This window comes from Canis lupus, chromosome 11 (assembly GCF_003254725.2).
Source record: "Canis lupus dingo isolate Sandy chromosome 11, ASM325472v2, whole genome shotgun sequence".
NCBI lineage: Eukaryota > Metazoa > Chordata > Mammalia > Carnivora > Canidae > Canis > Canis lupus.
The window spans coordinates 73,357,825-73,377,009 of record NC_064253.1 but is presented as its reverse complement, the minus strand read 5'-3'; the positions used below and the strand labels follow the sequence as shown (position 1 = coordinate 73,377,009).

General features: G+C 42.4%; 1 protein-coding gene across 7 annotated transcripts in view; it reads left to right on the top strand.

Moving 5' to 3' along the window:
- Window positions 1–19,185, top strand: part of FBXW2 (F-box and WD repeat domain containing 2) — a 52,018-nt gene that overhangs the window by 85 nt on the left and 32,748 nt on the right. Inside the window, exons 2-7 of one of the 7 annotated variants that reach the window (XM_025431980.3) lie at window positions 94–202; window positions 3,832–4,341; window positions 11,776–11,970; window positions 14,229–14,362; window positions 16,771–16,857; window positions 17,869–18,038. In XM_025431980.3, the coding sequence (XP_025287765.1) occupies window positions 3,852–4,341; window positions 11,776–11,970; window positions 14,229–14,362; window positions 16,771–16,857; window positions 17,869–18,038 (1,076 nt within the window). In that variant the 5' untranslated portion in view covers window positions 94–202; window positions 3,832–3,851. Of the gene's footprint in view, window positions 1–49; window positions 203–3,831; window positions 4,342–11,775; window positions 11,971–14,228; window positions 14,363–16,770; window positions 16,858–17,868; window positions 18,043–19,185 lie in introns of those variants that run through there. The other 6 variants (XM_035696920.2, XM_049116429.1, XR_004803615.2 and 3 more) reach the window with 6 other exon arrangements.

Below are 19,185 nucleotides of genomic sequence, written 5' to 3'. Positions count from 1 at the left end.
AGGCGGGGCCGGGCCGGGCCGCGGAGGGCTGTCGGGCGCCCGCGCCGCCGCTGACCCGCCGCGCCGCCGGCCGTTGTCTGTCTCTCCCTGCAGGCGCCATGGCTGCGGAGCGGACCCGGCCGCTGCGAGGCTCCGGCGGCCCGAGCGCGCGTCGTCGCTGTGAGCCCGGCGCGAGGTCCCGGGCCCCGGGGCGCTCGCTCAGGTCAGTGCTGCGCGGCCCGCGATGTGCGCGGGGCCCGGGGCGGGGGGCGGGCGGCGGGCGGCGGGCGGGCTCCTACCCGACGAGCTGCAGGGCCGCGCGGGGGGCTGCGGGCGGCCCGAGAACGAGCAGGGCGCTCCCGTGCCTCGGGCGCACCGGGGCCGCCGCCGCCGCCGCCTCGCCAGTGCGCGGGAGACACAGGCGCCCGCGCGTCCCGGCGCCGACCCGAGGGGCTCCCGCCCGCAGCAGCCCGCGGCCACGCCCGGCGCCCCTGTGCACCCGGGCCGGGCCGGGCCGGGTCGGCGGAGCCGAGGGACACGCGCGCGCGACCTTCCCTCCCGGCGCCCGCGTCCGACGAGCCGGGGGGGGGGGGGGGCGGTCCTGCTTCGGGGCCGCGGCCGCGCCTGCGGGTCCCGGGGCGCTCGCTCCGCCTCCCGCCGCAGGCTCCCGCGCTCCCGGCCGAGGCGGCAGGGCCTGGCCGCCGGGTGAGGTCGCGTCTGTGGGCGGCGCTGCAGGCCCTGGAGCCCCTGGGAGCGGGCGAGCTGCCCAGGGACGCGGGAGCCGGTGTGGGGCCGGACCGCGAGCCCGCAGGGCCCACGCCTCTCCCCGCGAGGGGGTCTTCCCCTCACCGCGCCCCTCGGAGCCTCGCGGAGGCGGGTCCCGGGCAGAGGGGCGGGTTTAAGGTTGAAGCTGGAAGGGGGGGGGCGGCAGGAGGCAGGAGGCCCGGGTGCGCCTCGGGGGACGTTCGGGCCCCACGGCCTCCTGCCCTCACTCGTGAGATTAAACCCCAGTAAGTTTGGGCCCCTGAGTTTTTCTTCCACGTGTTTTAAGCCGTTTTAAGGGAAGCTTTAGGGTAAGGATCGCAGGATTGAAAGGGATGTCGGTGGTCCCGTCTGCCGCAGCCGCAGGGCCACCCCCAGCTCCTGCAGGCCGCCTAGCGACGAGGCGGACCCAGGGACCGCTCGAGTTACCTTAGGCGGCGGGGCCGCGTTGGGGATGGCCTCGGTGTGTCGCTGATTCTCACGACTCCCGAAGCGAGGGGTAGCCTCCACTTCACAGACGGAACTGACGTTCAGAAGCTGGTCGCGGGACGCCCGCCCGGGGCTCAGCGGGGGCTCAGCGGGGGCTCAGCGGGGGCTCAGCGGGGGAGGCCCAGGGCGGCCCCGGGTCCCGGGATCGAGTCCCAGTCGGGCTCCCTGCGTGGAGCCTGCCTCTCCCTGTGTCTCTCTCTCTGTCGCTCATGAATAAATAAATTAAAAATCTTAGCCAAAAAGAAAAGAAAGAAAGTTGGTCAGAGACGCCCACGATCCCACAGAAAGTGGCTGAACCAGTTAAAAGATTTGACCGACTGCGAGCACCTCCATTTACCTCACTTCTGCCCCTGCCCTCGACTTCCCCAGCACTGGGAATCTCCCACCGTTCTGGACGCAGCTCTCACACCATTGGAAAGCTCCTGTGAGACTGAAATCCCGCTTCCTGAAGTTTTCCCCTGTGGGCTGCCAGAACACCACGTTCCTAGAGGCTCGCTGAAAGGGGTCGCTTTAGACCTGTGACCCTAAGAAAGTTCCTTATAGTCATCTAGTCATAGTAATTTAGCCTTCAGAGCATTCTGTGATGGATGTGTGGGTACTTGGGTGTGTGCAGGTTGTGAGAGAGGAGGGCTCCCCTCCTCCATGCTTTTTCAATGCAAAAAGCATTGACTCTTGGGTAGATGTTTGGGTCTGTGTTTTTAATTGGCCAGTATTAATTAATTAGCCATTGAGACATTTTGTGAATGTCCACAGAAAAGGATTGCTTTGCCTTTTGCTGTGCGTGCTTTTTTTAAAGTAAAAAATTTCCAGAACTGTTACAGATAGAGTGTCACTTGGATTCAGAAGGAGGAGGCTTGTTAGCTCATGTTGTTGATAAAACTTTTGGTGAACTGATTATTTTTTGGCTGCCGTGTAAATCCTTAAACTAATAAATGCTGCCTAGCCCAAGCCCTGAGGATTCCAGAGGATTATTTTAAAGTCCATTCGCTGTTCCAAAACCAAAACTATCAGATGATATAATTGGAAGATTTGGTTGCTTTTACTGTTTTATATCTGATGACATTCCTGCCAAATTTGATATTGGGAAGTTAATGAAAATGATTTTAACTGATCTTACATGAACAAAGTTGGAAAATGAGATCTGGCTTTTGTTGTAGACCTGGTCTAGGTGACATATATGAGAAGGAATTTATTTTCCTTTTCCACATTAAGTTGGATTTTTTTTTTTTAATAAGTATGATAGTCTGTTGGAAATTAAGTGGTTAGAAGGAAAGGTTTTTTTTTTAATTATGGAAATATTTAAACATATGATAATAAAGAGAATAAAAAATCCCCCATGTACTGATCATCTAGCACAAACATCTTTCAACATATAACCAACCTTGGGAAAGATGTTTTTTACTGATTTGGGGTTTTGCTTTGTTTTGTTTTGTTTTCATTAGTCCCTCTTGTTAAAGGTGGGTTGACACCTTGACCCAGTATGTAATGCTGTATATTTGTAAGGTTTTTTTGTTGTTGTTCCATTTGGTCCAGGAGCAATTTGTCATTCTCCTAAAGGAGAAGATGGTATAATCAGGTAGTCACCATGCCTTCAGATTTTTATGCCCAGGCTGTGATTCTCCTGGTTATGGCTGTTAGAGAGACAGCTTGAAGCGCGTTGGAAGAGTACTAATGGTGAGAGCACTGACCTCCTGACCTCGAGGCCCTTCGGGTGCTACTTTAATCGCTCTGTTGACTAGAGGCAAATCACTTACCTGCTCTTTTAACATCCTCCTCTGCAAAAGTGCAGATGATGCTACCTGGTTTTTTTGGAAGCATCAGGATTACTAAATTGACTTATTTGCGCAGGCTTCCTTGGCCCTTATTGCTCTCTATGGCACATGGCTAAGAGTTGTCACCAGCTCACATGTAGCTTATAAAAACTATGTAAGGCCACGTAAGGAGTTTGGTGATTCATGTTCTAACAGGCAGTGCCATAAAAGAAGTAGAAGAACCAGAATACCTGAGCCATATAACTTATTACATCTGGTTATTTTTCTTCCCCAAACCGTTTTTGCCTGAACATCTTTTGAAAAGCCAGTAGCCGGTTTTGTGATTTTGGTAACAGGTCAGGCTGTGCCTGGCATGATAACTAATTTTTCCAGTTAACTGCTCAGGAGACTTGCCTTCTGGTTGTTCCCTGCTGGTGCTTATTTTTGTGATTTTTAGTACCTAAATAGAATGTATTAAGGAAATAGTGTTATGATGGTTTTGATGGGGTGGGGTGGGGAGAAGTATATTATGTGTAATAAAGTATTTTATAATGAATGGATATTTTGTGACTCTTTTACTGTGAAGATGCATGTTAGCATGTGCTAGACTTCAAAAGGAGCAAGTCACATACACCTACATAAGTCTCACTGGCTTGTTTCAGAGGTCATGATTTATTAAAGTATGTTTTCTCAAATGTATATTCCTTTGTGTGCATGGAAGATTTTCAAATGCAGTGTATTAACTGTAAAGTTGTAATGCTAAGTTTTTTACACTAATTTTCATTTGTTAGCAGTCTTGCTTGAACAGTCTTTTTGAGCAGAACTAATACAATATTTTGATGTGCCACAGGTAAATTTTTCCATAACCTTATGGAGAGAAAGGACTTTGAGACATGGCTTGATAACATTTCTGTTACATTTCTTTCTCTGACGGACTTGCAGAAAAATGAAACTCTGGATCACCTGATTAGTCTGAGTGGGGCAGTCCAGCTCAGGCATCTCTCCAATAACCTGGAGACTCTCCTCAAGCGGGACTTCCTCAAACTCCTTCCCCTGGAGCTCAGTTTTTATTTGTTAAAATGGCTCGATCCTCAGACTTTACTCACTTGCTGCCTCGTCTCTAAACAGTGGAATAAGGTGATAAGTGCCTGTACAGAGGTGTGGCAGACTGCGTGTAAAAATTTGGGCTGGCAGATAGATGATTCTGTTCAGGACGCTTTGCACTGGAAGAAGGTTTATTTGAAGGCTATTTTGAGAATGAAGCAACTGGAGGACCATGAAGCCTTTGAGACCTCATCATTAATTGGACACAGTGCCAGAGTGTATGCACTTTACTATAAAGATGGACTTCTCTGTACAGGTAAGAGACCCTGGAGCTGTTCTGTTGGTTTGCATTTCATAGGCTATAACCTTAGAAATAGGACAAACCACTCCTTAGGCTTGAGGAGTATTAATTATATGAGATATCTATAGGGGCATTCCGCCCCCCCCCCCCCCCCCGCCCATTCCTGGGTGGTTTTACCTCTCTTTATTCTCTTTCCCTCTAGAAAACAAATCATTTTTATAAAACTTTATGAGAAGAAAGCTCCAGGCATTCTTCTAAATGTGATGTAAATCAGAAAGCTGTGACTATTTTTTTCAGTGTTTTTCCCCTCAATGTACAGTTCTTCATGTTGGTTAAAATTTTTTTCTATCAGTAGTGTTTTTTGAGAAAAACCAGTGGAAAAATTGGTGTCTAGACCTAGCAAGTAGTTAGATCATCTTGGAAAAATTACTTAACCTTTCTGTGTTTGTTTCCTTGTCTATAAAATATGGGAAGAGAAGTATTTCTCTCTTGCTGTAAATTCCTGTGGTTCTAAGTAAGAGGAATTAGTAGACTTTGGGGATAGAAACAAAGACATATCTTAACCCTAAGCAATTAAGTAGCTATATAACAAACATAATAATCGTATCTTCTAATTATAATAGGTACATGTTTCTGCATTTAATCAGTGCACATTTTAGGCAATACATTTTGAAAGGCATTGTAAGTAATTCTTAGGCAACATCTACAATGGTTCCAGGCAGTTCTAATCAATGATCCCAATGCCTATTCACTTTCACTCTGTATAATATTTAGGGATACTTGGTGTTCTTTCTTCAAGATAATTTTTTTTTTTTTTAATATTTATTTATGAGAGAGGGGAAGCACAAGCGAGAGGGGTTAAGGGAGAAGGAGAATCTGAAGCGGACTTTATGCTGAGTGTGGAGCCCGACACAGGGTTTGATCTCACAACCCTGAGACTACAACCTAAGCCAAAAACCAAGAGTCAGATGCTTAACCAGCCGCGCCACCAGGTGCCCCCAAGAAAATTTCTAATAAACGTTTGAGTATTACCTAAAATACATAGTTGCCTTTTTTAATAGCGTACATTATTCCTTTGTATAAATATATCATCATTATTTACTCAATTCAATATTAATGCATATTCAGATTTTTTCTGTTTTGATGAATATTTTGGTTTGCATTTTTTCTCCTAAATTATTTACTTAGAAGCCTCAAAGTAGAATCACAAATCCAGAAATATGAATGATTTTAAAGCACCTCTTACTGTCCTTTTCAGAGAGATTGAATTGGTGCTGTGGCCACAGCAAGTTTTAAATAACCTGCTTCTCCTTCAGAGCTCTGACAGACTCAATTTTAATATTTTTGAGAAGAATGATTTCTCAAGGATATATATTTTTTCTCATGTTGTCATATAGTCTCTGAAATACCAGACACTTTGCCAATTTTATGAAATAAACATTAAATTTAAGCCATTTTGTGGTTTTGTTTGTCATCCTAAAGTTACTCTATGCTTACATTAGTCCCTGTCCTATAGGCCAGATTATTGGAACAGCATCATCATTCTTTTATAGTTTAATGTACTTTCCCAGTTGGGGCGATGGCTTTTCTGTGTCCTTTTTGTCTTAGGATCAATGGCAGGTAATTTTTAAAGACTAAGATATAGTATTACCTTTGAGATTTGTGCTCATTTGCACTTAGGTAAATACTGGCAGTTGACTTATTTTCAGAACCACATTGAGCTTTTTTAAAAAAAATTCTCATTAAACTTAGTTTTTTTTTTTTTTTTTTTTTAAGATTTTATTTATTTATTCATGAGACACTCACACAGAGAGAGAGGCAGAGATGTAGACAGAGGGAGAAGCAGGCTCCACTCAGGGAGCCCAATGTGGTCGATCCCGGGACCCCGGAGTCACGCCCTGGGCCGAAGGCAGGCTCTAAACCGCCGAGCCACCCAGGGATTCCCCCTAAACTTGACTTTTGAAATGCAGTACAACTTCAGTTACTTGGAATAGAAGTGAATGGGACACATACACTGAATTCTTTAACTGCGTGGAAAGTTAATATCTGCAATAACTGTGAACCCAAGTCTGCATTTTAAGGTTATTCTCTAGGTGGGTCTATATTTTGTATGTTTTATTCTGATTAAATTCATCAGGTTTGCATATTGAAAACTATGCTCTATCTACTGAAAATAATCCAAAGCATTAGTTTAATTTTCCTAGTAGCAGCATCCCTGTGACTGTAACCAATGAGAGAAGTGTTTGCTACAAAAGTATTCATGTATTTGTTTCTTGCTCTTACTGAAGAGCTTGTGTTTTCTCTGTGGTTGAATTATGAAATTCTGAATTTGGCAATAAGCTTACAGTGACATCTTTAGGCCCTTGAACAAGCAATAAAATATTACCAAAAAGATTGATGCCTGATGCTAAAAATTAACATAGTATAGTGAATTAGGTAGTTATCCTTTCTTAATTCTGACATGGTAAGAGAAGAACTTGTTCTGCTCTGTGCCATTCAGTAGGTGTTTATAAAATGACTTCTGTGAAAGACAATGTGAGTGCATACACGGATAAATAGAACAGTTCTCTGCTCATAGAATGTATCAGGTACATTGGTATCAGGAAGGTAGCCTGATTCAGTAAAAGTCTCCATGTAGTCAACACTTGCCCAGAACACCTGCCCTTCTGGAGAGTATAGCTGCTGCTCCACTGTAGTGAATTATTGTCATGTGGGATTTAAGCTCAGAGTGGTCAGATCTTATGTTAAGAGAAGTCCCAAATCTAGATTTTTGTGCAATATTCTGATTTTTTATTTTTATTTTTTTAGTGTGCTGATTTTTAAGTATTTTTTGCATTTTTAAAATATTATGGTTGGGTCATATTCAGTCTGCAAGGTATCATTGTGACCTTGGCTTATAGTTGAGTAAGAAAATAATATCTATAAAAGAGGTGCCTCCGTTAGCAAAAATTGAGCAGTGTTTATGTTTGAATCTTGGAGAATGGGTAGATTTTAGAGAGATGAGAATAAGCACTTTCCAGTAGGAAGGTCATCATTAGCAAAGGTGTGGAAAGGGCTAAGCGTGGAGCACATAGGAAAGTAAAGAAAATTCATTTTAGCTGAACTCAGGATATAAGTAGAGACCCTATTAGAAGAGAGTCTTAGAATCTTCTTCTTCTTCTTTTTTTTTTTTTTTAAGATTTTATTTATTTATTCATGATAGATACAGAGGGAGGCAGAGATACAGGCAGAGGGAGAAGCAGGCTCCCCATGGGGAGCCTGATGCAGGATCACACCCTGAGCCGAAGGCAGATGCTCAACCAGAGCCACCCAGGTGTCCCAAGAAATTCTTAGAATATAAGCTGAAGAATTGGCTTGAGTCGTATTATAAAAACCTTACATATTGGGAGTGTGAGTTTGGACAGTTTTCTGTAAGCAGTAAGAAAAAAACGATGATTAACTGAGCCTTAATAGAGAAAACTGTACCGTAAAACAAAACAAAACAAAAAACGATGAAAGGGCAGCAAAAGGGCTAGGATCAGGTTCCAAGTAGACCAGTGTTTCTTATTTCTGTCAAACTCAGGTCCTCTTTTTATTACATATTTTACAATGTTCTCTTACTGTGAAGTAAAATTCATAGAAATAACTTACCTGCATATACAAATATTTCATAAAATCAATATAATACCTAAACTCTGATCAGAGGAGAAATAAAAAGATAGTAACTTAAAATACTACGCATTGAACATGTACTCAAGCACAGCGGAGCCAGAAGACAGAAGTGTAATCAGATGTTGGCACCTGTGTGTGTACTGTTGTCACGAACACATCAGACACAAATGCCAGATGATGTACCATCAGTGATGGAACCTCAAGTGGTGAAAAACTCTTAGCAGAGTCCCCAACAGAGCAAAGTACATTTTCCCTCAATCTACCTGGTACTCACACTCAGGAAATTTAGAATAAACTCCATGCTTTGTAAAATAGGCCCGAGGCTCAGACAGCTAAGCATAAGCTCTTCACTGGGGATATAGAGCAGAATCTTTAAGAGGCCGTGCAGGATACGAGCCCATTCTTTCTGTGCACTACCCCGAGCATTGCAGGATGTCTGGTGTTTCTAGCCTTGCCCAGTAGAGGCTAGTAATGCCCTCTTGTCCCCAAATTATTGTGACAATTGAAATCACCCCTACAAATTTCTAAAGTGTTCCTTTAGGAGATGATACTAATTCTATTTGAGACCCTCTGACATACACAAATCCAGAGTTTCTAAAAGTATTAAGCTGTTAGAGTTTAGGTAAAAGTAAATAGATCAAGATTTAGGACAGCAAGGGCAGAGATTTTTTAAAGGAGCAGTTAAATGGAAGAGGAGCTATTGAAATGGAATTGACAGGATTTGGCAATGGATTGAGTATGTGGCAAGGAAAGGATCGATTTCAAAAATGACTGAGATTTCTAGCTATATATACACCTGAGAAGTTAGTGGTACTAGCAACAAGAATAGGAAATGAAGGAATGAATTTTATAGGGTAGAGGGAGTTCAATTTGGGATGAACTTAATGCAGTTGGATATGAGTGGAGATTAGCACAGGTGTCTGGAAGTGTAACATCAGAGCTTTGGGGAGTAGCACAGAGCTAGAGCAAAAGGTTAAGGGGTTAGTCACACCATAGCTATGGCTGGAACAGTGAAGTTTTACAAGGAGATGGAAAGGAAGAAGAATAGAGCTTAGGATGGGTACTTGAAGAGCGTACTTAGAGGGTAAGAGGTAAAGACGCAGAATGATGACGAAGACTTTCAAGAAGGACATTGAAAATTGCCTGTATCAAAGAGGGAGCCGCAAATGTTTGTTCATTTGGTCGTCAGAGTCAGATGCCTGCGAGAGGCAGCTGAGACCTGAGATCTGATTCTACCAGTTAAATTATTTAAACTTCGCTTGATTCTATACTTTACTTCATTTAAGTTATAACTCTATTTTCTGCTTACCTTTTTGTTATATACCCATCCTTGTCAATACTTATATCAAGTATTGTTTTCATCCTCTTTCCTGAATTGAGAGGTCTTGTTTTTTCTTTCATATAGTGAAAAATAGTCTACATTTATTTAGTCCCCTTTCATCTCTGGGCTGCATCATTAATGACGTGCTGCTAGTCAGCGCAGCAAACGGGAGTCCACGGGGAAAGTTGAAATAAAGCTAAACAGGAGTGGGAGACTAATGGCCCCTGGAGGCTGGCAGTGAAGAGTAGACTAGCACCACTATAGAATGGAACTGAAATCAACCTAATTGTTTTCTGATGTTTCTTTAGGGTGTAAAACTGAAATTTTTTATTTATTTTTTTACTATTTTTAACAATATTTTCCTATGTAAACCACTTTAATTAGGATCATTTCCCTTTATTTTGTTTTTTATCAAATTGTGGTAAAGTACACACAAGATTGAAGAGCCAATTGTGCCACTTCCTAGAACACCTAAATAATTACTTTTAAGTGTGTAGTTCAGATTATCTAGACATACCATCCAGTATAGTAGCCATAGGCAACATAAGGCTTTTGAACTCTTTGAGATGTGACTAGTCCAAACTGAGATGTGAAATGGGAAATACTCAATGATTTAGAATATTTAGAATATAAAATAATTCATTAATAATTTTTTATATTAATGACATGTTGAAATTATAATATTTTTGATATATTGAGCTAATGAGATTAGAATAATTTTTTTTACTTTTTAAAGTAAATAGTAGGGATCCCTGGGTGGCGCAGCGGTTTGGCGCCTGCCTTTGGCCCAGGGCGTGATCCTGGAGACCCGGGATCGAATCCCATATCGGGCATCCCGGTGCATGGAGCCTGCTTATCCCTCTGCCTGTGTCTCTGCCTCTCTCTCTCTCTATCATAAATAAGTGAAAATTGAAAAAAAAGACTAAAAAAAAAAAATAAAAAAAAAAAAATAAAAATAAAGTAAATAGTAAATTATATTTTCGATTTTCAGTTATATATGTAGTTACTTTTGTAGTTTGTATTATGTTTCTATTGGGCAGAGCTGTTTCCAAAGATTTAATTTTAAATAATCTCTAAACCTAACATAGGGCTTGAACTCACAACCCCACGATCAAGAGTCACATGCTTTACCAAGCCAGCCCAGTGCCATTCCCCAGATGATTCTGATGTCTCATATGACCATTGAGAATCACCAACCAAGTCCCGTCCCTTGTTTTATCAAGAAGAAACTGAGTCTCTAAATAGAGTGACAACAAACATAGTCTTCATTTGTGTGTTCTAGTGTTGGTCCGGGTTGAAATTCATTTTCTGCCCTTTTCGTAAGTGGTAGTTATTTGTCTGAAACAGCGGCTTTTCACCAGCTCTTAAAGGTAGAATTGTGGCCGGCTTCATATAGTCATTTCATCTTTTCCCAAACTGGTCATTTGGTGCTTTCCTGCATACTGTGTCTTTGTCATAGTGACTTATTTTTTGTATTCTCTATACATCTGTATCAATTCTTATTATACTTTATTATAAAGGTAAGTTGCATGACTGATTTAATCTTTAGATTTTTAAACATGATTAAAGCTAATCCTGACTTATCAGCACAATCGGTATAATATTTTTGTCAGACACAGAAATAAAACCCACTTTTTTCTGCAGAATCTTTTTTTTTTTTTTTTTTTTTTAAATTTATGATAGTCACACACAGAGAGAGACAGAGGCAGAGACACAGGCAGAGGGAGAAGCAGGCTCCATGCACCGGGAGCCTGACGCGGGATTCGATCCCGGATCTCCAGGATCACGCCCTGGGCCAAAGGCAGGCGCTAAACCAGCTGCGCCACCCATGGATCCCTTTCTGCAGAATCTTAAGCGGCTTTACAAGCTCATTGTTGAGTTGTTGTCAATATCTGGGAGTAATTTATCCATGGTTTTCTTAGAGGTTCCTTTACACATTTCGGAATGGCTCAAGGAATTAGCAATTAGCCTTTGAAGAAGTTAATCCAAGACCTGAGGCTTATCTTTGACTTACCTTAGTGTAGAATACATTCCAGCAGACAGTTTTACTATTCAGCATTCTTTATTTGCTCAAGGTTGGTGGGTCATGGATAGGCAGATAAATGTACATGTGCAATCAAAGGTAATACCCATCATTTCAAGCTCAAATCAGAAAGCTCATGATACTCAAAGATTATGAAATTTTACAAGTGGAAGCACCAAGGGATGCTTTAGTCTAGTACTCTTGTATGGCCTGCAAAGGTGAGGGAAAAGGACTAAACCAGAAAGGTTGCATTCAGTCCCCGTGCTGTTAACACCATTTGGTGACCCTGAATAGGTTGTGTTACCCTCTCCATGCTTTGTTTTTCTCAGCTATGAAATGGGAATGCTATAAGAGGGGACCATGAAGTTCTCCTTGAAGAATACCATGGTTCAGGGATTGACTTTCCTTCTTTAGTGTTTGTTTTCTTACTAACCTCCCTGTTTTTCTCTTGAAGGGTCAGATGACTTGTCTGCAAAACTGTGGGATGTGAGCACAGGGCAGTGCGTGTATGGCATCCAGACCCACACTTGTGCAGCAGTGAAATTTGATGAGCAGAAGCTTGTGACAGGCTCCTTTGACAACACTGTGGCCTGCTGGGAATGGAGTTCCGGAGCCAGGACCCAGCACTTCCGGGGGCACACAGGGGCGGGTGGGTTGCCCTTTTTCAAGGGTTTCTGCATTTATTTTAATCGCATTCTTTAAAACCAGGAGCCAAGAATGTGACTCCTTTTTTGTATTCTTGTTTTTTAGCTTAACCTGCCTTTCCCTCTTTTTTCTTTTTCCTTTTTTTTTTTTTAATAAAGATTTTATTTACTTATTCTTGAGAGACACACAGAGAGAGAGAGGCAGAGACACAGGCAGAGGGAGAGGCAGGCTCCATGCAGGGAGCCTGATGAGGGACTCCATCCCAGGTCCCCAGGATCACGCCCTGGGCCGAAGGCGGCGCTAAACCGCTGAGCCACCTGGGCTGCCCTCCCTCTTTTTTCTTAGTCACAGCAGTTCATCCCTTTATTTAAGGTACTCCTATTTGGAATTTTTTCCTGAATTTCACTTTCCCTTGGAGCATTTCAAAACTCTTCTGTACACCCTTATGCTGGGAGGGGGCAGTTCTCCTTACCTGTTTCATTTATGCCCTGTTGAAGAGTCAGTCCATTTTGCTTTTGTCAGATTCCATACCTCCAAATTCAGCAAGTCCTTCACTTGTAAACGCAGTCTACTTTATTTGTAGAATCAGGGCTGAAAATCCTTTGGAGTGACAGGAGTGCTCAGATTGTGTGATCTACACATATTACATTGAATTGGAGCTTGGTTGACAATTGATTAAACCAGTGCCTAGAGATAAAATAAAGGGAACAGATACTTGAATATTTCCTAATAATTTTCTGCTATGCAGAATATTTGAATATAGCCTTGTGACCTGAGCTGCTACCTCTGCTGCATTATATTTTGGTGCCTTGTACAGAAATCACATTGAGCCTCTTGTGCAGCAGGTCCCTTCTTCCTTTTCCCTATTTACTCACTGCCTCAGCCCCAGAGGGTCACAGTCTGTGATCTTAAGCATCACGTTTTATGAGCCATCTTGGATTCCCCGCTACTATAAGTTTCCCGATAACCTGTATTTTGTCATAATACTCATCGTACAAATAGATGTGGTAACTACACTGGCTGTATGCATGCCAGGAGGACAGGGATCCTGCCTGTCTTGTTCACCCTTAGGTCCTGAGTACCTTGTATTGTGTCTGGTGCTCAGTAATACTGTGAAGTGAACCTAGATGTTTTACTGCTGAAAACCATTTTTCCCCCATTTTGTTTGTCATCTTACACATTTTTCCTCAGTATATTTGTTACCACTTATTTGTTATAGACATTAATATTGGAAAGTATATGATTTAGCATGGTACTTACATATTGAGTGTGCTGTTCCATGTCAAGATGTACATGGACTTCTAGGTGATTTTATACCTGACCAACTTCAAGAGCTCTGCTCTAAAAAGTTTTCCTCCTGCTGTTCCCTGGACATTGCTATGGCTTTTCCTAATTCCGTGCCTTTGCTGTTCCCTCTACCTGCAATATGCTCTTTCTTTTCTTGATAAACTCTACTCATCCTTCAGGGCCCATCTCCAATATCGCATCTTCCCTGAAGTCCTCCCTGATACCCCTGGGCAGAGTTAGTCATTCTCCTTGGTGTTTCCTTAGCAAGAGGTAAACATTTAATTTTTTTGGACCCCTCCTTCTCCCTTCACTTAGACTGAGTTCCTTAAGGAAAAGCTCAATGTCTTCATCCCTGGGTCCCCAGTGTTCCTTTAGAGTTTGGCAACATTTAAAAACAAATGTTTGAGCACTTGCTGTGCTCAGGTACTGTTAAGTGCTAGAGGTACACCCGTGAAGACATTCAGATAGTTGGAGAGAACTGCTTAGTCTGACCTTTGAGATACTTGTGTGAGTTCTGTTTTTCTCTTACCCTGGCTTTTCTTGACTATGGGTAGTATTCTTGACATTTTGTCTCATTGTGATAAAACAGTGCAAATCTGAGTAGGGCCACCCATGTTATGTTTTCCCTGCATGAGCTGGATTAGTTTTGTGTAGTGTCAGGCAAGCAGGCCTGAGTGGAAATGCCATGATCTCCAGCACTAGTTTTACCTCTCACTTTGAAGCTAGCACAAGTACAAGAGATTATATTATTCCAGGGATGTTCCATACTTAGAATGATAAGTTATAATAATAACAAGAATTTTGAAATGGATATATATTTTTTATCATAAAATTTTTAGCTGAGTAGCACCACTCTTAGAGTACCTTTGAGAAATTATACAGTTGGTCAGTTAGGGAGAATGCACGTGATTGAACACTATTATACAAGACCCTCACAGGAGCATGTTTTAACTTTGTGTATGTTGTATATACTAGTGTTTAGCGTTGACTACAATGATGAACTGGATATCTTGGTGAGTGGCTCTGCAGACTTCACTGTGAAAGTATGGGCTTTATCTGCTGGGACGTGCCTGAACACACTCACCGGGCACACGGAATGGGTCACCAAGGTAGGAAGACCTCCAGAAGAAATCTTGACATCAATCAGGCTTTGTAGGGGTGAAGGAACTGGGGGTGGGGTGGACGATGCTAGGTGTTCCCTTGTAAGTAGTAGGGGAGCCATAAGATGCAACAGGTATACCCACAGTGCCTGTTGGCCTGCAACAGTGACCAGCCAAATAAAAGACACTTGGTAAATAGTTAACAATGAATGACTTATGGATGTGGAAAGATGCCCACAATATATTCGGTGCGTAGAGGGAGCAAATAAAGGAAGTCATAGACAAAAAACTGCATTGTGGAGTATAATAGCAGTTTCTGAATAAATGTGTTTATGTACCAAAATGGTAAAGTTGGTTATTACTTATGAAATTATAGGTGCTTTTTCCCCTTTAGAATAAGCATATTTCTTTTTTTAATCAGGAAAGCAATTTTTATCTGGAAAAAAATGATAATTGCAAGAAATGAGACAAAGGAAAACGTATGGGATCTGTAAAAGAATATTATGGTGTTTTGTCATTTTTCAACAAAAAGTGGCTCTGAGACCTGAATGTGATAGTACTTATGGGAGTGTCCGGCAGAAACCCTTTTCCTCTCTGTGCGTGCGGGATGGAAGATACAGCCGTGAGCAAAACAGACCCAGGCTTGACCCAGATGTTAGCTCTGTGGGAGAAATAGATATTAAACAGTAATTTCACAAGTAAATGTACAAGTACAAACGGTGGTAGGTGCTCTGAAGGCAAAGTGCAGTGTTCTGTGAGAAAGTCTAGACGGTGTCTGATCCCTTCAGGGAGAGCTGCTTGAAGAGACAGAACAGGAAGAAGAAATTGGAGCTAGCTGGGTAAAGAGTAGTGGAGTGTTTCAGAGTGCGCAGTATGTGCCCAGGCCCTAGGGCAGGAGAGATGCTAGGACATTTGATGGCCTTGAGGCCAGTGGAGCTGTGCTGTGGTTGGCAGTGTGAGGCAGGTGGCCATATGTAGCCCTTCCTTGGCCGTGTTAAGGATTTTGGGGGTCGTATGTGTAGTGGGAAGCAGTTGAGTGTTCTGAGCAAGGAGCTGTGTGATTTATATTTTTAAAAAACGACTGAAAATGGATTGGAGCTGGGCACAAATGGACCTAGGGAGGCCAGGTAGGCTTTTGCAGTAATCTAAGCAAAAGATACCTGTGGCTTGGACCCAGGTAGCAGTGAGGAAAGAGCAGAGCATGCCTGAAGGATATCTCTTTAAGGGAAAGCCAGCTGAAGTTACCGACTCCTGGGAAACAAAGGAGGGGGAATCAGAGCCACCCACTGGGCTTTAGGTCAGGTAGGTGAATATGCTTTTCTGGAATAGGCAGACCTACAAGGACAGCAGTTTGTGAGAAGAATAAGAACACTGAACTGTACGCTTGAAAGGGTTGAATAGTGCATTTTATGTTAGGTATGTTTTACCACAGCTCTGTAGGGGTCACATTTGGATATTTAAATGGAAAAGTTACATAAGAAAATCTGACGTGTTAAAAACATTGGACTTGTGGCCAGGACACCGACTGTGATGTCTTAGACGAGTCCTCTCTTCAGGGCCTGAGTTGCATCTGTTAAACGTTCCTGTGAATTCTGAATGAGATGATGGGACAGGAGCCAGCGGCGTACCTACGTGTAGTAGGTCTGTCAGTTTCAGTTGAATCTGCAACCCAGACTAATGAAGAAGTGAGCCTGGCCTCCCTCTCACTTTGTGCAGACTTTACTACAAAAATAACTAGTCCCTAAATGTTTATAGACTATCCCAAGTGCTTTTATTTATTACATCATCATCATAAGGTTGCAGAGTCAATATTTGGCAGATTCTTGTCCCAAGTCCAGTGTTTTTTCCTTTATAATGAACATGCTCAGGAAAGCAGATCGTTGTTATCTGCGTCTGGGTCTACGGGCTGTTTTCTTTCCTGTCCCTCACATTTTCTATAAAGTCATGTTTTACAGTTTTTAAAATCATTCCTAATGTTTGTTTTCAAACAAAAGTGGAAATTAAATGCTACCAACATGAGACAGATCCTGCTGACAATATAGAGACTCTGGTTGTACTACCTAGAGGCTAATGTGGTCATAGAGTTACAGCTTAACTCTTCTAGGATACCATCTCACTTCAGGCTCTTATTCATATTTTAATTTAAAAAAGCAATATAGAAATAGTTTTTTTTTTTTTTTTTTTTTTTTAATGCTTGATTCATTTATTTATGAGAGACAGAGAGGCAGAGACACAGGCAAAGGGAGAAGCAGACTTCCTGTAGGCAACCCGATGCAGGACTCGATCCCAGGACCCTGGGGTCATGACCTGAGCCAAAGACAGATGCCCCACCACTGAGCCCCCCAGGTGCCCTAGAAATAGTTTCAAAAGGATCTTTCTATAACATGGATTTTAACATGGATTGCTTATATTTCTAGGTGGTTTTGCAAAAGTGTAAAGTCAAGTCCCTTTTGCACAGCCCTGGAGACTACATACTCTTAAGTGCAGACAAATATGAGATCAAGGTGAGGTTTTCTTCTCCATTACTTTGCCTCATCAGAGAAAAACTGGCAAATACAGGAAAATTAAAATGGTGCTACACAGGGAATATTTCAAGGGAAGCAAGAATGTCCATAGTATAAGCCATCTTAAACTTCTTGGGAAGAGAATTGTTCATTATTTCTACATACGAGTCAGTTTCTAGCTCTGATTTGTAAATGAAAGATCCATAAAAATGTATCTTAAGACCTGTATCTCATACCCTATCTATCTATCTATCTATCTATCTATCTATCTATCTATCTATCTAGGTTTATTTATCTATTCATGAGAGATATATATATAGAGAGAGAAACAGAGACACCAGCAGAGGGAGAAGCAGGCTTCACACCGGGAGCCCGATGTGGGACTTGATCCCGGGACCCCAGGATCACACCCTGGGCCGAAGGCAGGTGCCAAACCGCTGAGCCACCCAGAGATCCCCTCATACCCTCTTTAGTTCTTAGATCTAAACTATGAAAACAGGGGATCCCTGGGTGGCGCAGCAGTTTGGCGCCTGCCTTTGCCCCAGGGCGCGATCCTGGGGACCCGGGATCAAATCCCACGTCAGGCTCCCGGTGCATGGAGCCTGCTTCTCCCTCTGCCTGTGTCTCTGCCTCTCTCTCTCTGTGTGACTATCATAAATAAATAAAAAAAAATTAAAAAAAACCCTATGAAAACATAAATATTTACTTGTATAATAAACCAATTTGCAAAAACTTTACAGAGCACTCATATACTTTCTGATTGCATTTTTTAAACCATTCCATGTAGCCATCTTCATTGTGGGAACTGAGGTTCAGAGAGGTTACATATTTTACCCGAGATCATGTAGCAGTTAGAGCTTGAACCCATGCCTGTCAACTATAAAACCTGTGGTCTTTCTGATTTACTTCACTTTATATCTGGCTCTGACAAACATAAGCCACATTGTTTAAGGACTAGCTTTTCTATGGTGATAAGATTTGTCATCATCTCTGATTTTCTTTTATCTGTAGATTTGGCCAATTGGGAGAGAAATCAACTGCAAGTGTTTAAAGACATTGTCAGTCTCTGAGGATAGGAGTATCTGCCTGCAGCCAAGGCTTCATTTTGATGGCAAGTACATCGTCTGTAGTTCGGCACTGGGTCTCTACCAGTGGGACTTTGCCAGTTATGATATTCTCAGGTAATGTTTCCTTGAGCCTTCGCCTTTCACAGTTGTTCCCTTTTATTTCTTTATTGCAGTTTAGTAGTAAAAGCAAGACTAAATATTTGGATAAACGAGTCAGTAGGTTATATCTAGGAAATATTTACTACATCAGTTATAAACAGTTAAAAGCTGAAAATCACACACAAAAATATTTGAGAAGCAATTATTAGAGGTTTATACTACAGCATAGAAGATCTGAGTTCTAATCCTTCCCCTTACTGTGTCACTTCCTCTTTCAGAAGTAAACATGCTGGGCAACCCCCTTTGGTCCCCTACCTCTTTGGGAGCTTTTTACTATCTCAATAAACTTTGCTGCCCCCTCCCGAAAAAAATAATTAAACATGCTTTTTAGGGAAATGAGGAGCTTGGATGAAGAGATCTTTCAGACTTAGGAGTCTGTTTCTTAGTTTGTCTCTCTTTCTCTTGTTTTTTTTTTTTCCCCCTTTGTTCATTTGTTTCTTAAATTCCACATGAGTGAAATCACATATCTCTGACTTATTTCACCTAGCATTATACTCTAACTCCATCCGTGTTGTTACGAACGGCAAGATTTTTTTTTATGGCTGATTAATATTCCATATATATTCCATATATATGTATGTACACACACACTCCCCCCCCACATCTTTGTCCATTCATCTATTAATGAACACTCAGGCTGCTTCCATATCGTGGCTATTGTTAATAATGCTGCAGTAGCATTGGTGTGTATATCCCTTTAAATTAGTGTTTTGTATTCTTTTGGTAAATACCCAGTAGTGCAGTTACTGGATTATAGAGTAGTTCTCATTTTAACTTTTTGAGGAATCTCCATACTGTTTTCTACAGCGGCTGCACCAGTTTGCATTCCCACTGACGGTGCAAGAGGGTTCCTTTTTCTCCATGTCCATGCCAACACTTGTTATTTCTTACATTTTGATTTTAGTCATTTTGACAGGTGTGAGGTGGTATCTCATGGTGTGGTGTTTGTTTTAGATTTTATTTATTTATTTGAGAGAGAGAGCATGAGCAGAGAGAGGGACAAGGGAGAAGCAGACTCCCTGCTGAGTGGGGAGCCCTGTGCAGGGCTTGATTGCAGGACCCCAAGATCTGACCTGAGCCGAAGGCAGATGCTTAACCAACT